At 38.3% G+C, this 24,122-nt stretch overlaps 1 protein-coding gene across 5 annotated transcripts in view; it reads right to left on the reverse strand.

Annotated features, from left to right (window-relative positions):
• Positions 1 to 9,384: 9,384 nt before the first annotated feature.
• GRIN2A (glutamate ionotropic receptor NMDA type subunit 2A) overlaps positions 9,385 to 24,122 on the reverse strand; it is a 163,839-nt gene continuing 149,101 nt past the window's right edge. For 2 of the 5 annotated variants that reach the window (XM_090151239.1, XM_090151238.1), the window contains exons 11-12: positions 22,113 to 22,351; positions 9,385 to 20,604 (exon numbers count right to left, since the gene is read on the reverse strand). In XM_090151239.1, coding sequence (XP_090007365.1) covers positions 18,814 to 20,604; positions 22,113 to 22,351 — 2,030 coding nt within the window. In that variant the 3' untranslated portion in view covers positions 9,385 to 18,813. The remainder of the gene's footprint in view (positions 20,605 to 22,112; positions 22,352 to 24,122) is intronic. The other 3 variants (XM_090151234.1, XM_090151235.1, XM_090151236.1) reach the window with 2 other exon arrangements.

Below are 24,122 nucleotides of genomic sequence, written 5' to 3' on the forward strand. Positions count from 1 at the left end.
GCTGAACAGAAGCCGATCCCTGTGACAGTTCCCTACAACTAGGACAGACCTGATGTCAACCAGACCAGCACACAAGAGCTTATGGTTTCTTGCACTGAAGGCTGAAATTCAGCATCACATCACTTGCAGACAGTTCCCAAGGTGGTCCTGCACTCCTCCACACTGGAGTTTCACCAGGTCTTTGTTTCATTAAGAACTGTTGGAGATTTAATGTAGAACACATACTGGGAGAGTGTGTGAGAGAGAGAGCCAAGATTTTCAAATTGTTTGAGAGGTCACAGTGGACCTGAAGAAGACGTTGCCAGAGTCCATGGCATTCATAAGGCCCCTGAAAGCTGATGTTACTGTCTGTCTGCCAGCGTACATCTATCACAGTGCACATCACCAGGACAGGGTAAGGTATCATGGGAGAAAGGAGACTGGGGAAAATGAACAAAGAAAAAAAGAAACAAGAAAAATTAAGGTTTCCTTATTTTAAAATTTGGTTATTTTAAAGAAAAAAATGATTGATTTTGCTGATAACTAAACCTCTTGCTAAGAAATTTGCTACATTTATCTCTTTCTTCCCCTCTATACACCTAAGGGGAGTAGTGTGCTGTGTGTGGAAGTAGCTCATTCAAGCCTCATTGTATGTTACTTGAAATTATCTTTTATGGAGCTCAGCATCTTGAAGAGAATTTCCAAAATGAGCCAGGCTGCACTAAACTAGCTTCGTTAATGTAATAAAACTTCAAAGTAAAGGATTTATTCCATCTGTAGCAATCAAAATGTAAATAAATACAAGAACTCAAATCATTCATCTAAATATTTGGGTGATTATATCACTTTTGGGAAGCGTAACACTTACACCAGCACATCAGGGAACAGAAAACAGGCTCGCTCACTCTCAGGAGATTCGTCTACATTTGATGGCACAATACTGGGTTAGATAGCACATACTTGGGCTGTGTGACACCTCTCAGAATGCAGGCCCTAAATCAATACTGCTGTTGTACGACATATTGTGTAACATCTCTTATTTATAATACAGTATTTTTAGTCAGCAATTGAAAGGATTTACCAGTGTAAGGAGGGCTTTCTTCTGCTAGCTGTATAGGCTGGATGCCTGTTATTTTCCACATTTAACTGAGAAATTTGAGCAGGGCAGTGCTGGCTTAGGTGCTGTACTGGCAGCCTCCGTGTACTGCCCCATCCCATCCCAGCACTGCCATGCTCCAAATGCTCCTTTATCCTCAGTAGGAAAGAGCAAACAGTAGCAAATACAACTTCTTACCTTTCTGCTCTTGGCTTCAGTACTGCTGAAGCAGCATTTCTGCTGGGGATTTTCATTATTAATTTTTGAAGCATTCATTAGATATTTTATTTCATGCTGTGGAGGGACAGCTTCAGTCAACAAGTTCAAGAAGCATCTGGACAACAAACTGTTAGACACATGGCCTGATTCTTAGTCTGTATAGAGCTAGGAGTTGAGCTTAATGATCCTACCTGTGCGACCTATTGTAGGGAATCTGCTTTATCAGTCCCAACCAGGGGGTTGGACTCGATGATCTCTTGAAGTCCCTTCCAACCCCTGCAGTTCTGTGATCCTTATAAGTCTTTTCCAGCTCGGAATATTCTATGACTCTATGAAGTTACCCAGTGACACCCGTTCTTCTTGCTCTTCTCTCCCCTGCCTGGTCAAATAGGACTCTGTGAAACATCATGAAGGTTTTTTGGCACATGCTGTGCACTGAAAGCAATGAAAAGACATCATAATGTTAAAATAGGACTGTCACCATCTTCTGACTATGAAGAGATCTTTAGTTTGATTGGTGGACCATTAAAATGCAGCCCCTTAATGAAGATGTAGCTCTTGCACAGGGATCATTTCTGGAATATGAACCAAGACTTCTGATTAAATCTCCAAAGCCATTAGGACAGGGCTTTTCTTTTTATAACCTATCTCATTAAAAAAATATTTGGATCCCTCTTGTTACAGTTAGCTCAAATTCTCATTAAGCCCTCTTTTATGATCATTTTTCTAATGCTGACGCTCGTAAAGGGAAACAAAGCTACTTCCTCCAAAGGGCTTTTCCTTTGTGCCTGCTGTAAGGAGGACAGCACAGTAACGCTCAGGACAGCTGCTCTGCACCGCACACAACCAACAAGACAGCAAAAACAGTGAAAACAAAATTAAGTCAGAAAAGGAAACGCTCATATTCATGGGTCCTGAGGACTCTTCAACAAGTTCACAGGGGTCCGAAGCACAGCAAATATAATGAGCATGATCCACTGAAAATATCCTGCACAAATCTTAAAAGAAACTATTTAAGAACATGACTTATGTGAGGTTAACAGTAAGTTAGTTTTCCTTGTAAGATCGAGCCTAACAGGCTGACAGAGGACAAACTGATTAATGCTTCCCATGCTATGCCATCAGTTTGGGGTCTGCAACTTTAAAAATAATGCTCCCAGCACAGACCCCTGTCCTCAGCAGCAGAGTGACGTGGTGTCAGGGCTTTGAGGTTTGCCTTGCAGGTAGATGTGGACAGAGACGTGTTTGAGGCTTACATTTATTGTCATATTTCACCCCCAATGCTGGTGGCTCAGAGGTGAGCTCAGCTTCATTGCACCCCTCTGTGCATTGGGCTTCTGCTGGCAAATGGTTATATGTTGTAAAATTATCCTAATAGCTTCCAAGTAGGAGGAAATGCTGCATTTGTATATTTTTCACTGTTTTATTGCTGTAAATCCTGTTGGCTTCTGCCACAAGTGGGAGCTTCTATTTTCAGTGCTTGATCCATGAGAAAGTGGCAAGGGATGTATGCCTGCAAAGACTTTACTGTCAAATGGAAGGAGTGAGATCATAGAAGTGAAGAGGATCACAGGATCCCCTGGCATGGTGATGTGAGAACCAGTGTTAAAAACCAGGCTGCAGAAACCAGGACCCTGCTTTGCTTCCAACCAAAAATAAAGCAGGACTTATAAATTCCATACTCCTGACCAAACAGTGCAAGGTTTTATATCCTAATCCAGGACAAAACGTTAGCATGCAAACTGGCCAACCACCCCCAGCACCACATTGTCAAGATCTTTTTGAAACTCGTAGGCCGTGTTCCTCCAACCTCAAAGACCACTGAACCATCTGTCTCCTTAAATATCTCTCCTATGATTGCTGCTGAAGTCAGCAAATAAGGCTCTGGTATTGGAAGTGTTTCATTCACTTTAGAGAGGATTTAGAGTGGAAGATGCTTTTTTAAAATGTGCATCCATACACATAAACACACGTGCACACACAAACACAGAAGCAGTTCCCTAAAATAACAACAGCCCTCACCAATCCCCAATAGCAGGCACATTTCTGGACTGCTAAAGCCCTGCGGTGTCTGGGACTCTTCAGCTTATGGTGAAGCCAGTGGGAGCACTTTGCAGTTAGAACTGAAGTGTTCCCAGTCCTAATTAGTCACTACACGTAGGATGTTGAGCAAAGGCACCCTGCATCCTCACTGGGGTAACAGGAAGCAGTTTGCTTGGAGGTAGTTTGTTTTTAGTTCACTGCAGGTTACCCATGTGTAAATAACTGCACATCACATACTTATGCAAAATCATAGGATTTTGTTGATACAGCATTAAGGCAAATATGGCACAGGATTGCAGCCTTAAGCAGTAGTGAACAGGCAGTAAGAGGGCACAAGTATCACACTGCAGATAACCTCTCATTCTACTTTTCTCAAAAAGCAAAAATGCTTCTGCAAGAAGCGTGGAGAGCCAGCTGGGGAATACACTGATGTGAGCAATGAGGTGGCAAGTCTGGTTCATGTACTCTTCAGTCTCCCCACCTGCTGTTCTAAGACCCAAGGAATACAGAAAGGCACCATGATCAAACAGGGCTGGTTTCACCAGTGACTTGATTTCTCCCTGTTAGGCTCGTCCTGCTGCCTGTGTGTAGCTCCTCACAGAAGTAAACTTCTGGGTTTTTTTTTTGTAAGAACTGAAGACAAGTGTGCCATTTTTCTCAAAACATCAATATTTAACACATTTCTTGATAACCTAAGCTTTAGTTTTCTTATTCTCTGACTTCAAAGCATTTAGTGGCCTAACCCAGCACACCACATTACATAATGAAGCTTTTTTTTGATGCTGAATATTAATTGAAAAAGTCCTCGGCACATGGAACACAACAGCAGCACATGTAAGCATCCAGGTCATAGAGATATGTGCATGGACCCAACAAAACCTACAGCAGAACTGCAAGCTGCAGCCTTGGCCTTAGCCCACAAAAGACCTATCCTTTCTCTGCTATTCTAAACTAAACTGAGTTGAATGATATCTAAAATGACCTATCAGACTCAAATATTACGAAAAAAAGTCTCTGTTTAGAAATGCCAGGAAATAAATATACACTAGGGAAATGATTTAATCTATCCAAATGTTTTGAGTGTAAAAATAACATCTGAAAAAAAAAAAAAAAAGGTTATAGATGTCATTATGCTCTGAATACTGAAATCATTGCAGAGTGGCAGTGCAGAAATAAATGCAATGTTAGTTTTTGTAGAGACAGAAATAGAAAAGAACACGGAGATTACAATACACTTAGAACTAACACATGGAAATGTGCTGACCCTGCAGCTCTTGTTCAAGGTGGAGCTCACACTTCCATCATGTTCTTCTAGCAGGGACAGAAACAGAAAACTGTTAGGAGTAGACAGAGAGAATGAGAAACTAGAAGGAAAGTTCTAAGAGTAGAGCTGTTTTGTTCAGAGAAGAGATATGTGAAAGCAAGCAGAAGTACAAATATAGTGAAGGTCACATTGGGTGCTCCATTTGCTAAGATAATAGTGCATCCCTGGAAGGGAGCAGCAGTGGTTTAATGCTGACATGACCTGATTTTCTTTCAGAAATCAATCCAGCCTTTCTGATTAGGTTCAAAATCTGAATAACATAACAATTTGATGTTTGATTTTTCTTAAAAGAATATATTGAACAGTTTCCTTCCTTGGTTAAGACTGAGGATGAGCTGTCCTTACAGGTGAGAGGCACGTTCAAAGAGATTTGCTCCATCCTTTGTAGGAATCCTTACAGCTGTCTTTCCTATTTCAAAGTTTCTCCCATAGCAAAAGCCCTCCATATCATCCACACCCCTACTTTTAGTCAGAAGCTCTTCACATGTATTTACAGGTAAAATAAAATGGGTGACAGTGATTAATATATTCTGCAGATTTCAAAGCCCGTACAAGGAAATTCTCACTGTGGTCAGTTCAGTGCAACAGCATTTCTTTTCTCAGAGGAAAATAGGAAAATCAAAGTTATTCTCATCTCCTTCCTACTGCTTTTATCTTCTCCAAGGTACACACACGTATCTTCTTAGCAACTGCAGTAAAGAAGCTCAGAGGCATTTCAGCTGCCACAAGAATTACACATTTGATATTTTTTCTCTTGCTGGGAAAGAGGAGGGTAAAACCAACATTGTGATATTGTGGCACAAATGGAGAAGCTTTTACTTCATTTGGGAAACTTCTCAACTGGCTGAAACAATACCATCTTGGAGTGTGGAAGTAAACCTGTCCAAAATCTGTGTTTCCCTTGTGCACAGAGAAATCCCTGTTAGGTGCCCTGTTTGCTTTTTCCCATGCAGGGTGAAGGGAGAGAGCTGATCACAGCCAACCTGCTGAAGTGCCAAACATCATCAGTCCCCAAAGAAATTAGTGGAACTATACACTTCTATTAAGAAAGGGACTTAGACTCAAATCTGGTTGATAGTGTATTTTTCTCTTTAAAGTCTTGAGTTCAGATTTTCAGCTTTTTGTAACTTCCACGGATATTTAATTGATGTGTGAGATGTTACTGGCCTGAACATACGAAACATGAAAATGCTCAGTTATCTCACTGAATGTGTCCAAAGGTCTGCTCTACAGGGAGGAAGAAAACAACAGACCTTGTACTTTTGCAACACAAATAGGATTTCAAGGCTCCTAGAATACAGTCTGGAATACCTGGAGCTGCATGGAGATAGCTGGAAAATGTCTTTGACCTTGCAATACCCTTGTATAAACAACATTAATTACAACTAACTTCTGTATTACTGTCCCCTATTGCCCATGCAGTGATAAGAAACGTCAGCACATTATAATTGTTACTGCCATTCTTAAGGAACTGTCATCTGTTGTGTCATAGATTACCTTTAATAAGTACATTTTGAGCATACTGATTTGAAAATAGTACAGTCAACTTCTGAAATGATCATCCTATGTAAGCTGGCCAGAAAATAAATCATCAGTAAATTAGACCACAAGTTGGAGAAGAAGAGCAGAAGATGGACCACAGGGCAGATTTCATGCAGTTGGTGGGAAGCATGATTTGATTTTTTGTACTGCAACAAGGCCACAAAGGGAAGTTGAAGCTGTTTGTGAACTGTTGGGGGAAGCAATTTGGGGTTTTGGTGTTCCTGTGTGTAAAGACAAGTTGACTTCAGCTGTTGGTCTCAAGACTAGGGTTTTGGTCCAAATAACAGGAAGACACTTCTGTTCATAGCTAGTGAATTGCTCAGTTTGCTAGGAACACTGCAGGCATTACTATACACAAGATGTCAGATTTTAAAAGTGTTCATTTCCCAGTCAACCCTTAAGTTTGCGTTTGTTATTTTTTAAATATGCAAAGTTATGGAGGACTGACAGTTGCCATAGGTGCATCAGTAAAGGTTCAAAAGAAGTATCTGGGAGAATACGATTGTCTTTGAATCAGATCCCAAAGGGAATCAAAGCTGAAACTGAGATGACTCATACACACACAGATAGAAATAAACTACGGTGGCAGGTGAGGAAGGAGAAGCAGTCTGGGTACACGAAGCAGCCCAGCTCCTCAGCCACAAAGCAGTGATTCAGGATGGAACCATGCCGGCTGTTTCCTGCATCACCCTTTTCCTTTATCGACTCCTGCTGCTTTTAAATGACTGGAGGACTTGAACTGGGCCTTCAAGAGGCAGCACAGCAGGTGAACAAAGCCATTCAGATCTCTGTTTCTTACTCTGCTTCACAAAATGGGAATGTTTATATAGAAATAGAGAGGAATCCCTTTACAACTGTCTTCTAGCAGATGAGAGAAAGCTCAGCAGTCCTTACTTCATTAAGAAGAGAATTTCAGTTTCATATCTCTCGTATTATCTGTGCAATCATGTTTACCATAGGAACAAGCAGGACTGCTCTGCTGAGATCTGTGAGCAACCTTTCACCTCATGTCCATTACTTTTATATTCCACTACATAAAGCATGCATATCAAAATGATGCTTTGAATTTAGATAATGGCTTTCATCCCACTGCCTCGAAGAACATTATTCTAACTGCTGAGTGATTGCTTAGGCTCATCTTATTTAATAAAGGAAGACTCTCATTATCTGATTTGAAATTCTTGAAAATGGGTCATACTGAACCACCTAGGAACTTCATTTGAACCTCGCTCCTTCAGCCCCACTGGCCTGGCAAAAGGACAACTCTTCAAAAAGATTTGGATTGCTTCATTAAATCTCCTGTTTTAAATGAAGTCTTGATTAACTGAAACATCAAACAAGTTTGCTGATATCAAGGACAGATACATCTCTGCCATTTTCAGCCTGATCTAATGCTTAATGTAGCAGTTGGCAACCTTGCCTGCAGGAGGGGCGTTGGAATTAGATTATCTTTGAGGTCCCTTCCAACCCAAGCCATCCTGTGATACTATGACTACCACTCTCCCCCCCAGGTTTGCTCTCCCCAACTTTCACCTGCTCAAGTACTGGCATGGGCAGGGCTCATCATTTTCCAGCTCTTTGGAGCACAGCAGCCTCCCAACAATGTATCCTCCTGGGGTTGGGTGCTGCCTCTGCCATCACCCCAAAGAGCTCCGGCATTTCTGCAGCCAAGAGCATCTCTTCGCACAGGGTCCCCATGTGTGTGGTGCCATGCATTAACAGACCACTCTCGACCTATAGCTCCTCTGCTCCCTCTGTTCAGGAGCATCATTCGAACAACATGACTCACATTGAATGTATTCCTCGTAAGTTAATTGTCTTTGTCCTTTTCATTAATTAAATTAAACTGGGAACATCAAGTCTATACTGTCAGCATTAGCTTCAGGCGTCTTCACCTTTAGATAATTTCTAACAACAAAGGATGACTCAAAACATGTGGCTGTTAACACCTTTCAAATCAAATACAAAAAGAACACAGATAAGCCTTATGCACAGGTGACACATCTTCTACCATTTAGCAAGGAATACAGACAAAATGATTCCATTGTTCATTTTCATATCAACTGGCAGAAATTATCTTTATTAGAAAAATGAATTTTTCATATATTTACATTTTTTACATCATGTTATACTTGGCACGTGTGTTTTCTCCAAATAGTTATATACATTTCGGTACACACAGACATTCGAGTCTCCCATTCCCTTAATGTTTTTCTACATATTTAACAAAAATGAAGAACACAATACAATTCTGTATGACAACCATAATCATTATATATTTCTCTATCATAAAAAGTTTGAAGCAAACATCTGTTTTAGATATGTTTCAAAATATTTATACAGTATTAGCACTCAGTCATGCACTGGGTTAAAAGGTGGGTGGGGAGAACTGCTGTGAGATGGTACGCGTAACGCAGGAGAGGTGCACGACTCCCAGCTCCTTCAGGAGCACTGTGTGCTGTTGGGGAGATCCTACTACAACCAGGGCCTTAAAGGCATGGACAGATGGATGCAGGGGTAGCTGGGTGTATGCATGTGTCCGTAGCCTGGCAGTTTAAATTGTCTGCACAGACACCTGCGTATTAAAATTAATTTCAGTTTGCTAACCCTATCTAATGAAACAGGCAGTAATTGGAATGCCAAAACTAGTTTTTAATTATTCCCTTTTTTCCCCAAAAAACTTTCCTTTTAAAGAATCCATTACGCTATGAGTTTTATCGTGAAATTCTGCATTCTGTAAAAAATGAATTATTTCATCCTTTATTCCACTTTCAAGATAATTTTATTTCTACTCTAATGTCCTGATTAATTTCCCTGGGTGCACAGAGGTCTTCAAACTTCTGCTATTCTTTGCTAGCAATAGGAAATTTATGAAATTTACTTTGCAATACTACGCTCTTGAGGATGTTACGGTAAATGGCACTAAGTAGCGGAAGTGATAGGCTTGTTAATTTACAGTGTATGGAACCAAATGGTTCCAGGATTTCTGGTAAGATGTTGTTTATGGAATGTGAATTTCTTCAGCTGCAGTGTAGGTTACTGCTCTGTGCAACAAGACTGGTACACATGGAGTCTTTTCCCCATCAGAATGAGAATACATTTCCAAGCGTACCACATAATTTCTTTCTGAGAAAAAAACAGAGCTAATATTGTCAATTCTTTTCAAGATACACAAGAAACTAACCCGACGCCTTAGGGTCAAAGGTTCAATACTAATTTTTGTTACATTTAATTTTTTTTTTTTGGAGTACAACTGCAAATAACTTCCAGTCAAACTCAAAATGGCATGTTACTGGAAAGTGTTAATAAATGTTTGGAGAATCTTGGTCACAATGCTGAATGTTTCTCCTGCCCCTCATTCCTCAAAAAAAAAAAAACCCAAACCTTTATACACATACATTTATATAAAGCTTACATACAGCTTTTAAATATATACATGTATGTATATAAGGAATAATCAGAACAACACATTACATTTACAATATTCAAGTAGATAGGTAAACATATTGTTTTTTAACTGCAAGCTAAAATTTTAAAATTCTTCTGGTGATTTTTGTTTAGCAGCACACAGAAATATTTGTGTTTCATCTAAATCAGCAAAACATCTTTACAGAGGCTGAAACAAAGCATGAAATGCCCAGTTTAGTGTAAATTCAACTCTCATGAGTTAAAATTAACAGTATTAGCTCACAGGTGAAATGCTTCTAAAGAACCTGGAATGTATGGATGCAAATTTTGCATAAAAGTAGCATACTTAGATAAAAATCAGGTAGGAGTCTGCCTAACGGTAATGAATTCTGTTTGTACCTTCTGCTTTGCTCAGGGAAGACACAAAATACGCTGTGCATGTGGGTGTGAGGTGTGAAGACAGAGAGATCAAGTTGTTCTTCATCAGAGCAAAATGGACGCTCTGAAATAAATAAGACTATTTTAAAATAGTATAGCTGATATAAAGTATAAATTGTAAACAGTTCTTATTAAAAATTGCACAAGTTTCCTTTCTAGCTGCACACAATTTTACATGATGCAACTTCCCTACTTTTGCAACATGAGGTTTGGTTTTGGTATTTTAACTCTGAGCACGACCCACACTAAGAATGTGCTCGCCCATCACGCACTCGCACATCTCTAAGTCAAATAGTGTTTTGCCTATAGTAGAAATCCAGACCTAGGCTGGATAAAGACAAGATAACAAAAATTGTTCTTATTGCAGACAAAGGAGTTGGAACAAAGTCCTTCTCCAAGACACGCTTGCAATGAGTCATAGAGAAATGCTGACCATATCTAATTTTCTGCTTCCCTGTATAAGTGGAAAAAATGACTAATTATGCAACGCTCCCTTTGAAAAAAAAAAGCTCAGGAATAACTTCACATAAATGAATCCATGGCAATTTTTTTACCATAAGTTTTGGTTTGAGCATTCTGAATTTAGAAAAGAAGCCAAATATCACCATCTGTATGTCAAGACCTTCACATAGTAATGAAATGGCCAAAAGCCTATGCACCGAGAAGTTATTGACAAGCATCACTACTAAATACTGCCACTGTACAAAATCCATTTTGAAAACTGCAGTCTGCACGGTTGAACAGAAGGGCCTCCACTGGTACACACACCCACTGATCCTTCCTGGAAATTTTGGGTTTTAACTATCCTTCATCAGCTACTGTAAATAATGTTTTTAATGACCACGTTTGGGTCACATAAATTAACATCAGAGCCACTGGGCCAATAGACTGTCTCTGGTCATTAATTCTCAAAATAGCACAAGAAGACATGCCTGTATATATGGAAATGTCAGCAAGCACCATTTCCAGCTCTTTCAGAGAGAAACTCTCACTTATTTTCGCATCCTGGCATTCCTGATCCTCAGCAAGTCCCTCAGCCTCTTCAGCAATAGGCATCAAACATTACAATAAATGCTGCTAGGGTGGCTTTAGGAGGTTTGGAAAGGAGACTAGAGAATCATTTACAATAAAGCACTGCTGGAATGTGCCCCACATTTGGGAGATTACTCAAATATGACTGGGTGGGAAAGGGTATGCACGCACACGTGTTTATACTGTATACATATTTAGGTTAAAAACTATTAATAAATAGCTTTCTTCTGGTATTTGGTAATTAAAATATCAGGCTTGTATCATTCAAAATAGTGCAACCTACATAGCAATATACAGGAAAATTACACACATTGTTCCTATTACCATTGATATGCTCTGGCACATCAAGATGACAGGATATCCATTTCCATAGGATTAACCTTTTGCATATTTAATTGTATTTATTCTTTGGCCCATTTTCCTGTGAAACCTCGTATGACAATATAAAGACTTTGGCTTAAAAAACAAAAAGAAATAAAAAACTCTCTTTTATTTCAGTGATTTATAATCTCCAGCAGGATTCAAATCACCTTCATTAAAAATTAGCTTCTAGAAACCACACTCTGCTGCCCATCACAGACCATTCACTAGTGTGGATAACTGTGAACCTCCAATTTCCTTCCTTTTTATCATTTTGAACATAATTTACACTTCAAATATTGACCAACATACTCCAAATTCATTTTTTGACTCCTCTAATATTGTTCCATCAATGAACAAGAGAAGTCTCCTTCCCCAAAGCCAAGGGCACAGGAACCTTGTGAGGGCCTTCAATTGCAGAACTATGAGTCCAAATACAGTAAGAAACAGAAGCCAAAATATATTTCCAAACTGTGTTTTGCCATTTAGATGCCATTATAAAACAGGCTTAATGAATTATTCTCAGTCTAAAGAATCCTGTAGTGACGATTAACACAAATCTCTTCAAAAGGGTTATTCTTATGTACGGCAATGTACAATACTTAAATTAAAAATGTATGATCATAATTCAGTTGTTCAGAAAAACACATCATTTCTTCTAATAGTTCTAGAAGTGCAAAACAAGACATTCTCCATTAAAATTTCATATAACTATAAATATTACCATTTGCCCACATTAAAGCTCAGGACCATTCATGAGAAGTGAGGAAACCTTCATTAATTCCCAGGCAAATTATCATCTCACTTGGAACTTTACAGTGCACTGAATAAGTATCATAATATTTACTGGTATTTATTTTCACAGTTTAGAATGCGCACATAGAAATATAATTTTTTGAAATATCAATGAAAACAAATGCTAATTACAAAAGGGAAAGGATGAAACATCTAACAGTATAACTGCTGATCACCACTACTTCTGAAGAGCTGGAGAGTCAAAAATCATCTGTTTTAAATACGTAGTACTCTATTCAGTGTGGTTATCTGCTAATAAAGATATTGCATGACAACGTTACAGCATAGTTATATTCTCTACTAGTTTAATACAGGTAAAGAATTGAGGAAAAGGAGTAAAATACTTAAGTGCAAAACAACAAAAGCCTGCTAAATATTGAGGTAACTTAATTTTACTTCTGTTATTTCTGGTTCTTAAATTATAGATATGACAAGATCATCACATAATCAGCAGTGGATTCTTACATCTTTTTAGACTGGCATTCATTTTAACAACAGTTTTAACCAGGGTAGATACATCCTGCAGGATGTAACCAAAGAGCTCCCAAACCTGCATAGACAACAGAGTGCATTCTCGCTGCATTGCAGGGAGATGCATGCTTGTAATCATGACTTCCAAAGAGTGCATGTTCTTCAACAAAGTACTCTCTATGCAGGTCTAGTGAAGAAGGGCAAAAAATTAAATTAAATGAAAAGCTGGATTTGATTGAGGGACTTATTTACAAGCAGTGCAGTAACCCTCCCCCAGCAGAGCAGAGAGAAGCAAGGCAGAATTTCTGCTCCCACTGAACAGAGGAGCAGACACCAGTGAACGCAAACAACCACCTCTACATCCCACAGACATTGCTGCTACACTGCAATGAAGGCGAACAGGTGGAAATGGGATTAATTTCACAATGACAGCTGAGTGTCAACAAGAATTTTACACTACGTACAGTATGTGCACATGAGACAGAGAAGTCAGCACGATCAGAACGATGGAAGAGACAGGATGGTCTTGAGGCTACTCTTGTGTAACTTAACCAGAGCTCTGCAGGAGACTTCAGCTAGAACAGGTGGAGTCTTTTCTATATCATAACCTTCATCAGTCTGTATTTGCATTTATGTCCACAAATAAGTACACAGCAGGGATTAAATTGTGCTCCCTCCTATTGACAATCACTACTAGCATGTTGCTAATATGTTTAAGCAAGGTGGTACAGGCTCAACTGAGCAGGGAAATGGCTCATACCATTAAGTCATACTTTGAAAGGTCTTTACACTCTTTCAGAAGATCCTTCAGCACTAATTTGAAGGTTCCACTTTCACTAGGAAAAAGGTTTTGATTAAAAAATTAACATCAGTAAAACAAGTGAATTAAGCATGTCACCAGAAAACTCTTTTTATGTTGTAAACCAGACTGCCCTATGCAGGAAATACACCTACTTCAGAAGGATATTTGAGCTAAAATTAGAGCTAGATATTTGAGCTAAAATAGAGCTAGAGCTGGGAAAGGCAAAGTTTAGCAAGTGGATTCACGACACTCCATTTTGACAGAAGCACAGAATGTGATGATTGACACTTAACACAAACTACCCAAGCCACGCAATGGATGCTGTTCTCTTTTAACTAAGAGGACTTTATAATAAAATATCTGTTTTCACTAGGTTTCATATATAACATGTTAAATGCAAAGTAAAACAACAAAAAACATCCACCTCTTTAATTCTTCCTACATCCAGCCTGACTCTAAGACCTGTATCATAATTCCTGTTCTGTTCTATGTTGGTGAACCCAGCAAGGGAAGGAATGGTACTAAAGTCTTCCCCATCACTGTATCTTAAGATGCATATGCTACATAGAAGAAATATAAAAATAGCAAGTTATTCTACAAGGAAGAGATGCTAACACTTTTATTTCATGCTGGTTAGTCACAGGGTATAAAGAAAATAGTGATACTGCTTAGGTTGGAAGTACTGCAGAATCCACAACAGACAAGTGCAACTTCAGCAGATACTGAATAAGCACAGGAATCTATATGATCTGCAAGGTGTAAACTGGCACTCACAGATTCAACTGAGCAGATTTTGAGGCTGGGATAAATAGTCCACTACTCTACTAAGCACACCTGAGATCTCTGATTAGTGCCCATGCTTCCTAAAATACCTGCAGAGAGAGATAAATGCTTTCAAGACACATCACCAACACAATTTCTTCCAAGCCTCCACTGCTTTGACTGCCATCAGGAGGGAGCTTTCTCTCTCTTTCTCTCCCTACACTGGCAACACAAAGAGCTTAGCCCTCCAGCAGAGAAATCCAAACACTGTATACCTCTGGCTTTTTCTACCTTAGGAGCTATGTAAAAAAATTTGTTTTCATCAGGAAAAAAACCAAAAACAACTACTACTAATTTGCCTTAGCTTTATTGCGACCCTTAATTTAACTAAGTGTTCCTGAAAGACCACAAAGAGAGAGACATGTTCATGAGATGCTGCCAAAACATGGTGGGCTGGCGGTGATTTGGATTCAGTGTGTCCACAGCACTCTTTTTCCTAACTGAGCTTTTAAAGTAGCAAAATAAAGAATTCTGAGCGAAAGCTGCCAAAACATTAAATGAAAATTTCCAGAAATACAAAGAACTCTTAATTTCCTTAATTTTATCTTATATATTAAAGTATCTTATTTCCATGCTTTTAAGTTAGTGGGTGGCTACACTGCTCTACAAAACACAAGCAGAAAACAAAATTCATTTGAAAGGAAAAGGAAAATGCACTGTGGTGAAAAGGGGAAGACAAAAACATGGAGAAATTCTACAACGTCTTTAAAAGAGGAAAAAAGCAAGAGGCAGGAATGTCTACATAGCTGTTTTTACCTCCATGTACCTACTCCATTCCTCAGCAATTCAATATCCTGCCTCCATAAAAGTTGTCGTCCAGGAGCAGTGTAACACTACGGGACATGCTACCAAGAATGGCCCATATCATTTACAGCCTGATTCAGTTCCAGCTGGAGTCACGGGAAATCTTGGTGATAGGAATGACCAACAATCTGCTAGAGCTGTAATCAGGAAAATGTAACAAGTCACCAGCACCATCCAGAAAGGTACAGAAAGGATGGCCACTTATGCAGGAAGATTCCTTTCTCCTCTTCAAGTATAGCAGCAGCTAGAGTGAGAGAGAGGGAAATACAGAAAGTCTTGATCTCAATTTAATTGAAAGTCAGTGCAAATATATCAACAAAGCTCAGGCAATATTCAGAGTTCCATATGCCCTACAGCTGAGCCTCACAAGCTGTGGCTTGTGGCTCTACTGTTGAAGCTTTTCCTTCAACTTCTCAGCTTCTTCTTCTTTACATGTATACATCAGCAATCACACTAGCTACTCTAGCTAAAACCCTGCACTTTAGCCTTTTCTTCCCCCTTCATTCAGACATATTACATGCCAAGATGAAAACCGCAAACGCATGCATGATTCTTATCCCTCTACTTTCAGTATCCTTTTTTTTTTTTTTTTTTAATCTCTTTCTTTCTTTTTCTTTTAAGGCAGCATAGTTTATACCCATGTGAACAACTGCTGTGCAACATTATCAAGTCTTCCCTCTGTCTCTTTAATTTGGTTTGGTGCGGGATTGCATTTCACGTTTGTAGATAACCAATCTCTACACTCACCAGCAATCTTCTCAAATCAGAAAAAGCAAACACTGCAGTGTATTTCTTTTTAGCTAATTTGCCTGAACATTTCACAGAAGGATAAATCCACCTTGGGTTCAGCATGTTTGCATTTGGATCTCAACAGTCTATTTAAAAAATGTTGTAAATGGGAACTTTTCTTTCCCAGAGTTTTATATACAGTACTTGTCTATATACTGAAGCATGGGTGTCTAGCTGCAGATAAAGATGAAGTTACAAAAGACTTAGAGTGAGCAGACAGTATTCTAAGTGCTTTCAGATGATGTGAAAGACAAGAGCCACCATGGAGTTTTATGATTCACTTGGTAAAATTCCCAGCAACTTGCATGATAGTTTTTGGTTTGATACCAGCAAACAAACGATTTGCTGAAAAACACTTCCAAACACCTAAGATCTTGTTTTATCTACTATGATTTAGACGGGAAATTAAAATTTGCCTCAAATATTTTAATTATACTTGTTACAACAATACTTATGTCTTTAGTGCATTTTCCTTCCTATGGACCTAAGACAAATGAGGTACACGTGTATACACATGGGAAAGGGGGTTGGATTGTGAAAAGTAGTGCTCATCCCATCCATAAACATCCTATCTCTGCTTGGTTCATACAGCTATTCCTGAGATAGAATCCCTGTAAGGGCAGTCAAGGATCTTCTTATAAAAACCAGAGCCAGTGAGAAGCCAGAAAGCATATCATGTGAATCAGGGCCAGTAATTGTGACCAAATGTTGAACAAGAAATACTCAAAAGATATTTGCTCTGGACAGAGTGCAGATGCCCATAGATATGCTTTCTGAACATAAATACAACAAGGTATGCTGAGATTTTTGGAAGCTGGGAAGGGATTTGGAAAACCCAAATCCCATTGCATTTCATTCCTTCAAAAATATCATCCTTCACCATTATGACGAAAGTACAAATACATCTGTAAATATCAAGAATTCTTTGTGGACCGTTTAGTAATTAAAGTCAGCTCAAATCTGTTTAATAACAGAATTGCAAATAAAAATTCAATAAGCCATATTCTGTCTATCACTACGTATCATTTATATTACCTCCCATTTGCAGCTCTCGTCTGAAGGATGCTACTCCAAACTAAACAACTTGCATACTGTAACTCTGACTTGCAGATATACAATTACTGATGTAAGTATGATTCTATTAAAAATAACTTTTGTTTAGGGAAAATCAGGGTAATATTTACATTTTCCAATTCACAGTGGTAATGGTTTCCTCGTTAACTGATTTTCAGTGAAATCTAAGGAATAATTTAATAATCTAATAATCTGAACTTCCTATACATGGACAAATAAATAAATAAATAAAATCAGAGCAATTCTTAGGCTATCAGGACAATGGGAGAGAACTACCTGTTGATACTTTCTGCATTTAAATATATTAGCAATTTACTTCTTTAATTTAACTACAATTTACAACTGTACACTCTACTCATCAAAGTCTTCCCCTTTTCCCTTTTACACTCCCTTATGGCTATGGGGGATGAGGAAGGATGCATAGCACACATTTTGTTTCTGAAATATGCTGATTCATCTCTACTAGAAATAAAAGTCATATAAGAATACAGCCTTGTAATGTGAGTATTTTTGCATACCGGTGAGTGATGATGTGTGCATATATTCAATTTATAGGAAAGATTTGATTAGAGAGATAAAAAAAAAAAAAAAAAAAAAAGGTCTGACGTTCAACAAATATGCATGATATTCCAGAAAGAAGAAGGCCCACAAAAGGCATTAATCCTTCACGGTGTATGCAAATAAATGGCATTGCATTTCTTGCTGATTACACTGAACATATGGCTGTTCGTGTTTGATACCATATTAACAGCTTTAGTAATACTAACATACAGTTAATTAGATGTCACTAACATCCTATGAACAAAGAACTATGGTGGGTTGGGATTTCGTTTGGGAAGTGAAGGAATAAAATAAATACTATACAGCCCTGAGTAATCACCAGTAAGGGGCAAATGCAAACTTGCATACTTATTAGGTCTCAAGGTTTCTAATGACGTCCACAACTCCACAATAAGTGACATATTGATAGCTAAAAATATATACTCTGGATTAGGCAGCTGTGAATTTTTTGACAAGATGACTGCAGACTTTTCAATGAACTTTGTTTCTAATGGCAAGTGCATGTGAAATATAAGAAAAGCATTTGTACATTAACATTAACCAAAATCCACAGGGCTTCCTTTTGGTACACAGCAGTTCACATGTTTGGGCCTACAGTCTTCCCATTTATTTTCTGTCAGTCTACAATGAACATACTAATTTTGTGCTAACACATTGTATTTTGCCAATTAAGGTCCTGGGGTTTGGGTTGGGTTTCTTTTTTTTCTTTTCTTTTTTTAGGTTTTTTCTCTTTGAAAATGATTATGAAGCTAAAATATATTTTTGAAAGCCTAGTTCTCTGTTCTCTTTTAAAGAGTCTTATTTTTGTAACTTAGCAAATGCATTCCTAATTCTTTTTGTCTGTGTCATACTACATGCATACCATATTGCTTATCCGGTACTAGAAAATCATTAAACATTTCTAAGGACAAAAGTACATTGAATGATACTTAGCAACAGAAATTAGAATAACCAAAATTATAAAATAATCAGATACAAAATAGCATAGTTGCCAACATATATTGGGGCTGTTTCAGTACAGCTTGCCATTTATATAAAGCATACATAAATGGCTATTTTTTCTCCTTTTCAACAAGACATGTTTTAAAAAGATGGTTGAGAGCATACTAAGTTTACCTATTCATGTACAAAAGTACATTGAGAAAGGGGGAGGTTTACATATCATTTACTATAGCAGGATACTGTTAAAGGAAATATTCTCCCTCTAAGATGGTGGCAACTATTTTTCCCTATAGATAAGTGTTCATGGAAAATTTAAACATCTGATTCAATGCTAGGCATTTTCTTATACACACGTCTATTGCTACAGGAATTTAAAACCCTTGGAGTTGAATACACACTATTCCTATTTGCAACATAAGGCAAAACATGCTCTGAAATGTACATGTCATTATGGATCCGACCATCCCTGGAACAGTATGATGCTGTAGACTTTATGGATGACCTGAAATAATTATCATTTCTTCCTCTGGATGGTAACGAATATTTATAAAGATCAGCTGGATTTCGCCTAAGAGATAAGTGCTGGTCGTCACGATACGAGTGCAGAAAGGGATTATCTTCTGAGTGAACGGGATACAGGGACTTGCTCCTCTTACTGTCCTCTAGAGCATGAGTTAAAAGTGAGGCTTTGTTGCTCAACAGTTTGCTTGAGGGAACACTAAACATGCTTGCATATGGACTACTTTGGAGAAACTTCTCTTTATCTTTCAAGCTTATACTACGAGAAGGTCTTCCAAGATCAATTTCCCTGGACTTATCAGCAATATTATCAAAAGAATGTTGCCTGCTAATCCTCAACTTGTTTTTTTTATGATATTGCAGAGCATTATTCTGTGACCAACTATGGTCATATATTTCTTCAGGAAGTGATAAGTTCGTTGTGTCCTGCAGCATCTGATCTTCCTCAATATCATAGAGGTTCCCCATCCGCAAGCATGCATCACATTTATAGGGAGATCTGCCTGAATAATGTCCCGCATAAGTGGGCAAATTGGAAAGACAGCTCCTACAGTGGGTAGAATTCTGTCTGTATCTATCATTCATGTCAACTAGGGAAGCATTTTTATCTTTTAAACTGTAGTGCTTTGCATAAAGTTTATATTGATCATTATTTGGAAGACTGTCTTCGTTATGCATGGGAGTCCTGTTAGCATGTTCTGCTTTCCTGTAGTTGTCATTGTGATCTTGATAAACGTCAGGATACTCTATAGTTTCTGGAAGGACAATGTTTTCGATATACTGGGGTGTGTCCAAGCGGAATCCGGGCTCCTTATCAGCATCAATTGTGTAGATTTTATCCCGTGGAGAGCTCTGCTTGGTTTTCAGATATGTCAGTTCCACTTCACTACAGTCTTTTGGGTATTTTGATGCTACTGTTCTTTTTTTAAAATTGTCCTTGGTTTTGTGGTGCTTATTGTTGTTTTCAGGTTCCATATGGCAAGTAGCCCTGCTTGATGTCTCTGATACATCTGAATGGACAATCTCTTCAGGAAGATATCTTTGGCTTTTCACTGAAAGCTGCCGGTTTTCATCTGACCCGTTTTCCCTCTGGGAACCTTGACTCTGACGTACAGATTCTTGACGTAAAGATTCAACAGACTTCCTCCAAAGTTGCCTGGGTCTGGAGTTTACTTTTGCTTCTGTTGTTACTGCAACCTCTACTGTGTTTGGGTTGGACTCATTCAGTGTGAGAGGATGCTGACCTTGGAAAACATAGTTGTTAAGATTGTCCTTGTGTCGATTGCCAGGAAGTGTCTGCAGTTCACTCATGTTTTCACCAAAAAAGTTGTCCTTTGTCTGAAAGGATCTGTTATCAGAAAAGATCAAGTTTCCCTTATCCATGACCATGTCCATAATCAAGGAACCCCTCTGAATAAAATCAGCTGTTCTTTTGGGGGAGTTAATTCTTGAAGGATTTATATTGGTCATATTTTTCGCTGTTCGTAGTAGTTTTAACATGTTGGTTTGGGAATTGGTCAAAGTAAAGTCAGGGGACTTCTTTTTTTCTTCAATGTGTACTCCATGAATGCAGCTATAAATACCCTGTAATAAGAATTACATAAAACAAATTAAATTACTATATGTAAATTTTAAATACTTTCATTCCAATTTCATTGGCAATAAAACATTGTTTATTTAATGAGTAAAAGGCATACACCTATTCTTGTAGTATTTGTTTAGATCTATATGGAAGAATAGTTTCTGCCATAATCCACTGGCAATGTAAAGGAGGATTGCCAGTATTTTACAAACCTGTGCTCTGTGTTGGCCTCCCATACATTATTCCAGACAACAGGATTATAGGGGACCTCAAAAAGTTCCCTAATACCATCGCAAAATATAACTAACCTTCATTAATGGAAATTCTATTTTTCTAAAGCAATGATTAAATTACTGTTCTAAAAGAAGCGTGAAGTAAGGCTACTGGAAGTTATGGTACTCTTCAGTTCTTTCTAAGCCTGAAATTGAGTTCATCTGGGACAAAAGGCCTCAAGTCCATCCTGTATGTAACTCTTACCTGTTTAATGGCTCTTGTGAGTTCGAATGATATTCTGGATTCTGTGAAAGTTCCCTTTTACGTAAGTATTTTTCACCAGAGAAAATTGAGTTTCACACTGAAGCCCAAAGTATTAATTTCAAATGCAAAACGTGAAGATGTAAGCATTTATGCTTTACTAGGCAATCTCCAACAGGCTAGGGCAGAGTGTTTTAGTGCAGTTCCAATACAACCAAATTTACTCTAAAAGGTAATTTTAGTACATTTTTTAAGAAACTAGGCATTTTTTAAATCATTTTCTGTTCTCCTCAGCTATATACAAGCACCTGCGAAGTCCATTACTTAATGAAGTGCTACATTTAAAAATATTAAATAAGAAATATAAATTTGTCAAAAGGCTTGAGAACAAGCACCTACTTCCTTTATCTTACTGCTCATATTAATTATTGGGATATGTAAATCTGCTTTGGATTTGGTACTATTAAAAATTGCCTTACTGTCTAACCAAACACAAATGATACTTGTGTTCAACTCTTTCTCTTATATAAGTTAGCTATCAAGAAAAGCCTAGTTAAAAACTAGTCTAGTACTTTTATCACTTAAAATCTCCTTGTTTATGAAGTACACAAACCAGAGAGTTAACATCTGTCACTAATTTAGTGCTTATTTTGTTGGTTGTTGGGGTTGGTTTTGTTTTTTTGGTTTTTTTTTTTTGGGGGGGGGGGTGGAAGAGGAGAGGATCAAGGAAGGGTGAATCTTCTTGAATATAAGCAGTTCTGCCTTTTCTACATCAAAATTTCCCTTAAATATATTACATTTTTAGCATTTGATTAACAATTATCCTGACACATGATAATTAATCTGGTAGAATAATCCATTGGAGAAAAGACTTCCCATGGAGTGCCAGAACATAATAAGGTCATTGATCACTTTGTCAGTGCTGTAAACAAGTATTTCAAATGTCTAAGTGGGAATACAAGGAAAAGTGATGTATTAGGGAGGCAGTGCTCATACTGTCAATTGCCTGAAGGGGTGAAATGCAAAGAATACTAACCCTGCTGATTGAGAACAATAATCCTGGTCTATCAGAGCAGATTCCAGTGAAGCAGAATCTAAGCTTCCAGTAAAATAAGTGCTCCCAGACAAAGGTAATTAAACTGAGTGCCATGGCTGCTGCAAGCATGTAAAACACTCCTGCCATGTTGTCAATATCCAGCTGGCTGCTCATGACTTCGTTCTTCTCATTGTGACAAATACCAGTCAGCCACAGGGTTTCTAACTCTTCCATTTCACCTAGGGAGAGCCAGGAATCAAAACCATTAGAATGCAAAAAATTAATTGTCACAATACTAGAAAGTCTTCGCAAACTGAAAAACACAGCACCTTTTAATGCCTCATTTGTGAAGCTTCATTTGTGAACCTTCTTAAAGACCTTACATTCCATGTGCCTACATGTGCACATGCTTTCCATCCACACATCCCTTACGTATTTTTGCAAACCAGTCTCCTAACTCGGTCAGATGGTCTTGGATGTTAAAACACAAAAAATCCAATCAAAAAAGATTAAATGACAAATTATGAAAATCAGCATAAGTGATAATAGCAAGGTTCAGCATTTGGCTGCTCTGGATGCCACACTGTGCCATCACTGCCACAGTTATCAATCACATTTCCTCTTGTACCTGGCTGCATTTCACTAATACCTAAACTGATATAGAGATTTTGTTTTCAATCACTTCCTTATTTACAAGCACTTTAGAAAGAGAAGATGCAATTTGTCAAAACTCTGTGGGTTTTCCACCAAATAGCTTTATGGCAAAGCAATGGCAGTCACCAACACTGGATGCAAAGTTACCCAAAACACAACATTTACAGGTCACACTGATGTAAATCTGGGAATGTGAAGCAGGATATTGTAACCCAGCCTGTACACACAGGGAGTGAGGAAATACAAGTGTCATTAAAAAATTCTACTGGGCTTCATAAACTGCCTGCTTTTGTAGAAAACAGCATGCTGACATGAATGCTTAAATGCATGCAGTATGTCTTCCTGTTTATGTTTATTTTTGTCTCTCTCAAATACAGACCTTCTTCATGCTTTCTGTTTTCCCTGCTTCCAGCCAGAAACCTGGGTGCTGCATGGACTGCAAACACTCTCCCTGTCCCATGCTTCCTTCCAGTTTCCCTTTGGCTGAGCCCCACACACCTCTCTCTGCTCCCCACCTCACCAGCTCTCCCACTGCAGTCTCCTTTGGCCTTTTGCTGCTGCCTCCTGAGCAGCAGCAGGAAACTAAACAGCACCACCATGTTTGAAACAGAGCAGTCCCATTTTCTGGTTCTGGCTACAACAGCATCTTACTGTAATTAAACCATTTACTTTACTTAAAACTAAAGAAGCAGATCAGCTCCCTCTCATTGTTAGTCTTAGCATCTGTATTTCCCAGAAGAGATTTGGCCTTCAATGAAGGATGCTATCATTTAGCAGCAGCTGCCAACATGGACAGAGATGTGCAAGAAATTGCATTTGTTACTGCAAAGATTGTTTTTTTTTAATATTGTATCATATTTTCACACACTATTGCTGTTCTACTTACTGTAGCATTGCAGATGCACACATACATCTTTTTACCCTCTCGGGAATATAGTCAGCTGAGTAAATCTATTATTATTTTTAATAATAGGCATAAATTTCTGTCTACATAATACTGCAGGCAATAGAGAGGGCCAAACAGTTCAGGATATGGCTTCAATTTGGGGGAAGAATTCACATGCTATTGATCCCTAATCCTTACTGAGGGATTAGGAAATGCATCTTCTGTATTGTAATCCATACAGCATTGGAGTAAAGATCAGGAAAAAATGGCTAAAAGCTATACTGACTTTTCAGCTACCTTCAAGCTAGACTAAAAGATCAATGACTTGCTGTGCAAGAGAATTTTAAAAGGATGGAGTGCCTGGGCAACAGGAAAGCTGCAGCCCACAGATAATTTGGATGTGTGAGTTGGAAGCGGAAAGCAAGTCTGCAATGGAGAAATGGGTTCTCAGAGAATGTGAAGGAAATACT

Source organism: Phasianus colchicus, chromosome 16 (genome assembly GCF_987193195.1).
Source record: "Phasianus colchicus chromosome 16, bPhaCol1.hap1.1, whole genome shotgun sequence".
Taxonomy (NCBI): Eukaryota; Metazoa; Chordata; class Aves; order Galliformes; family Phasianidae; genus Phasianus; species Phasianus colchicus.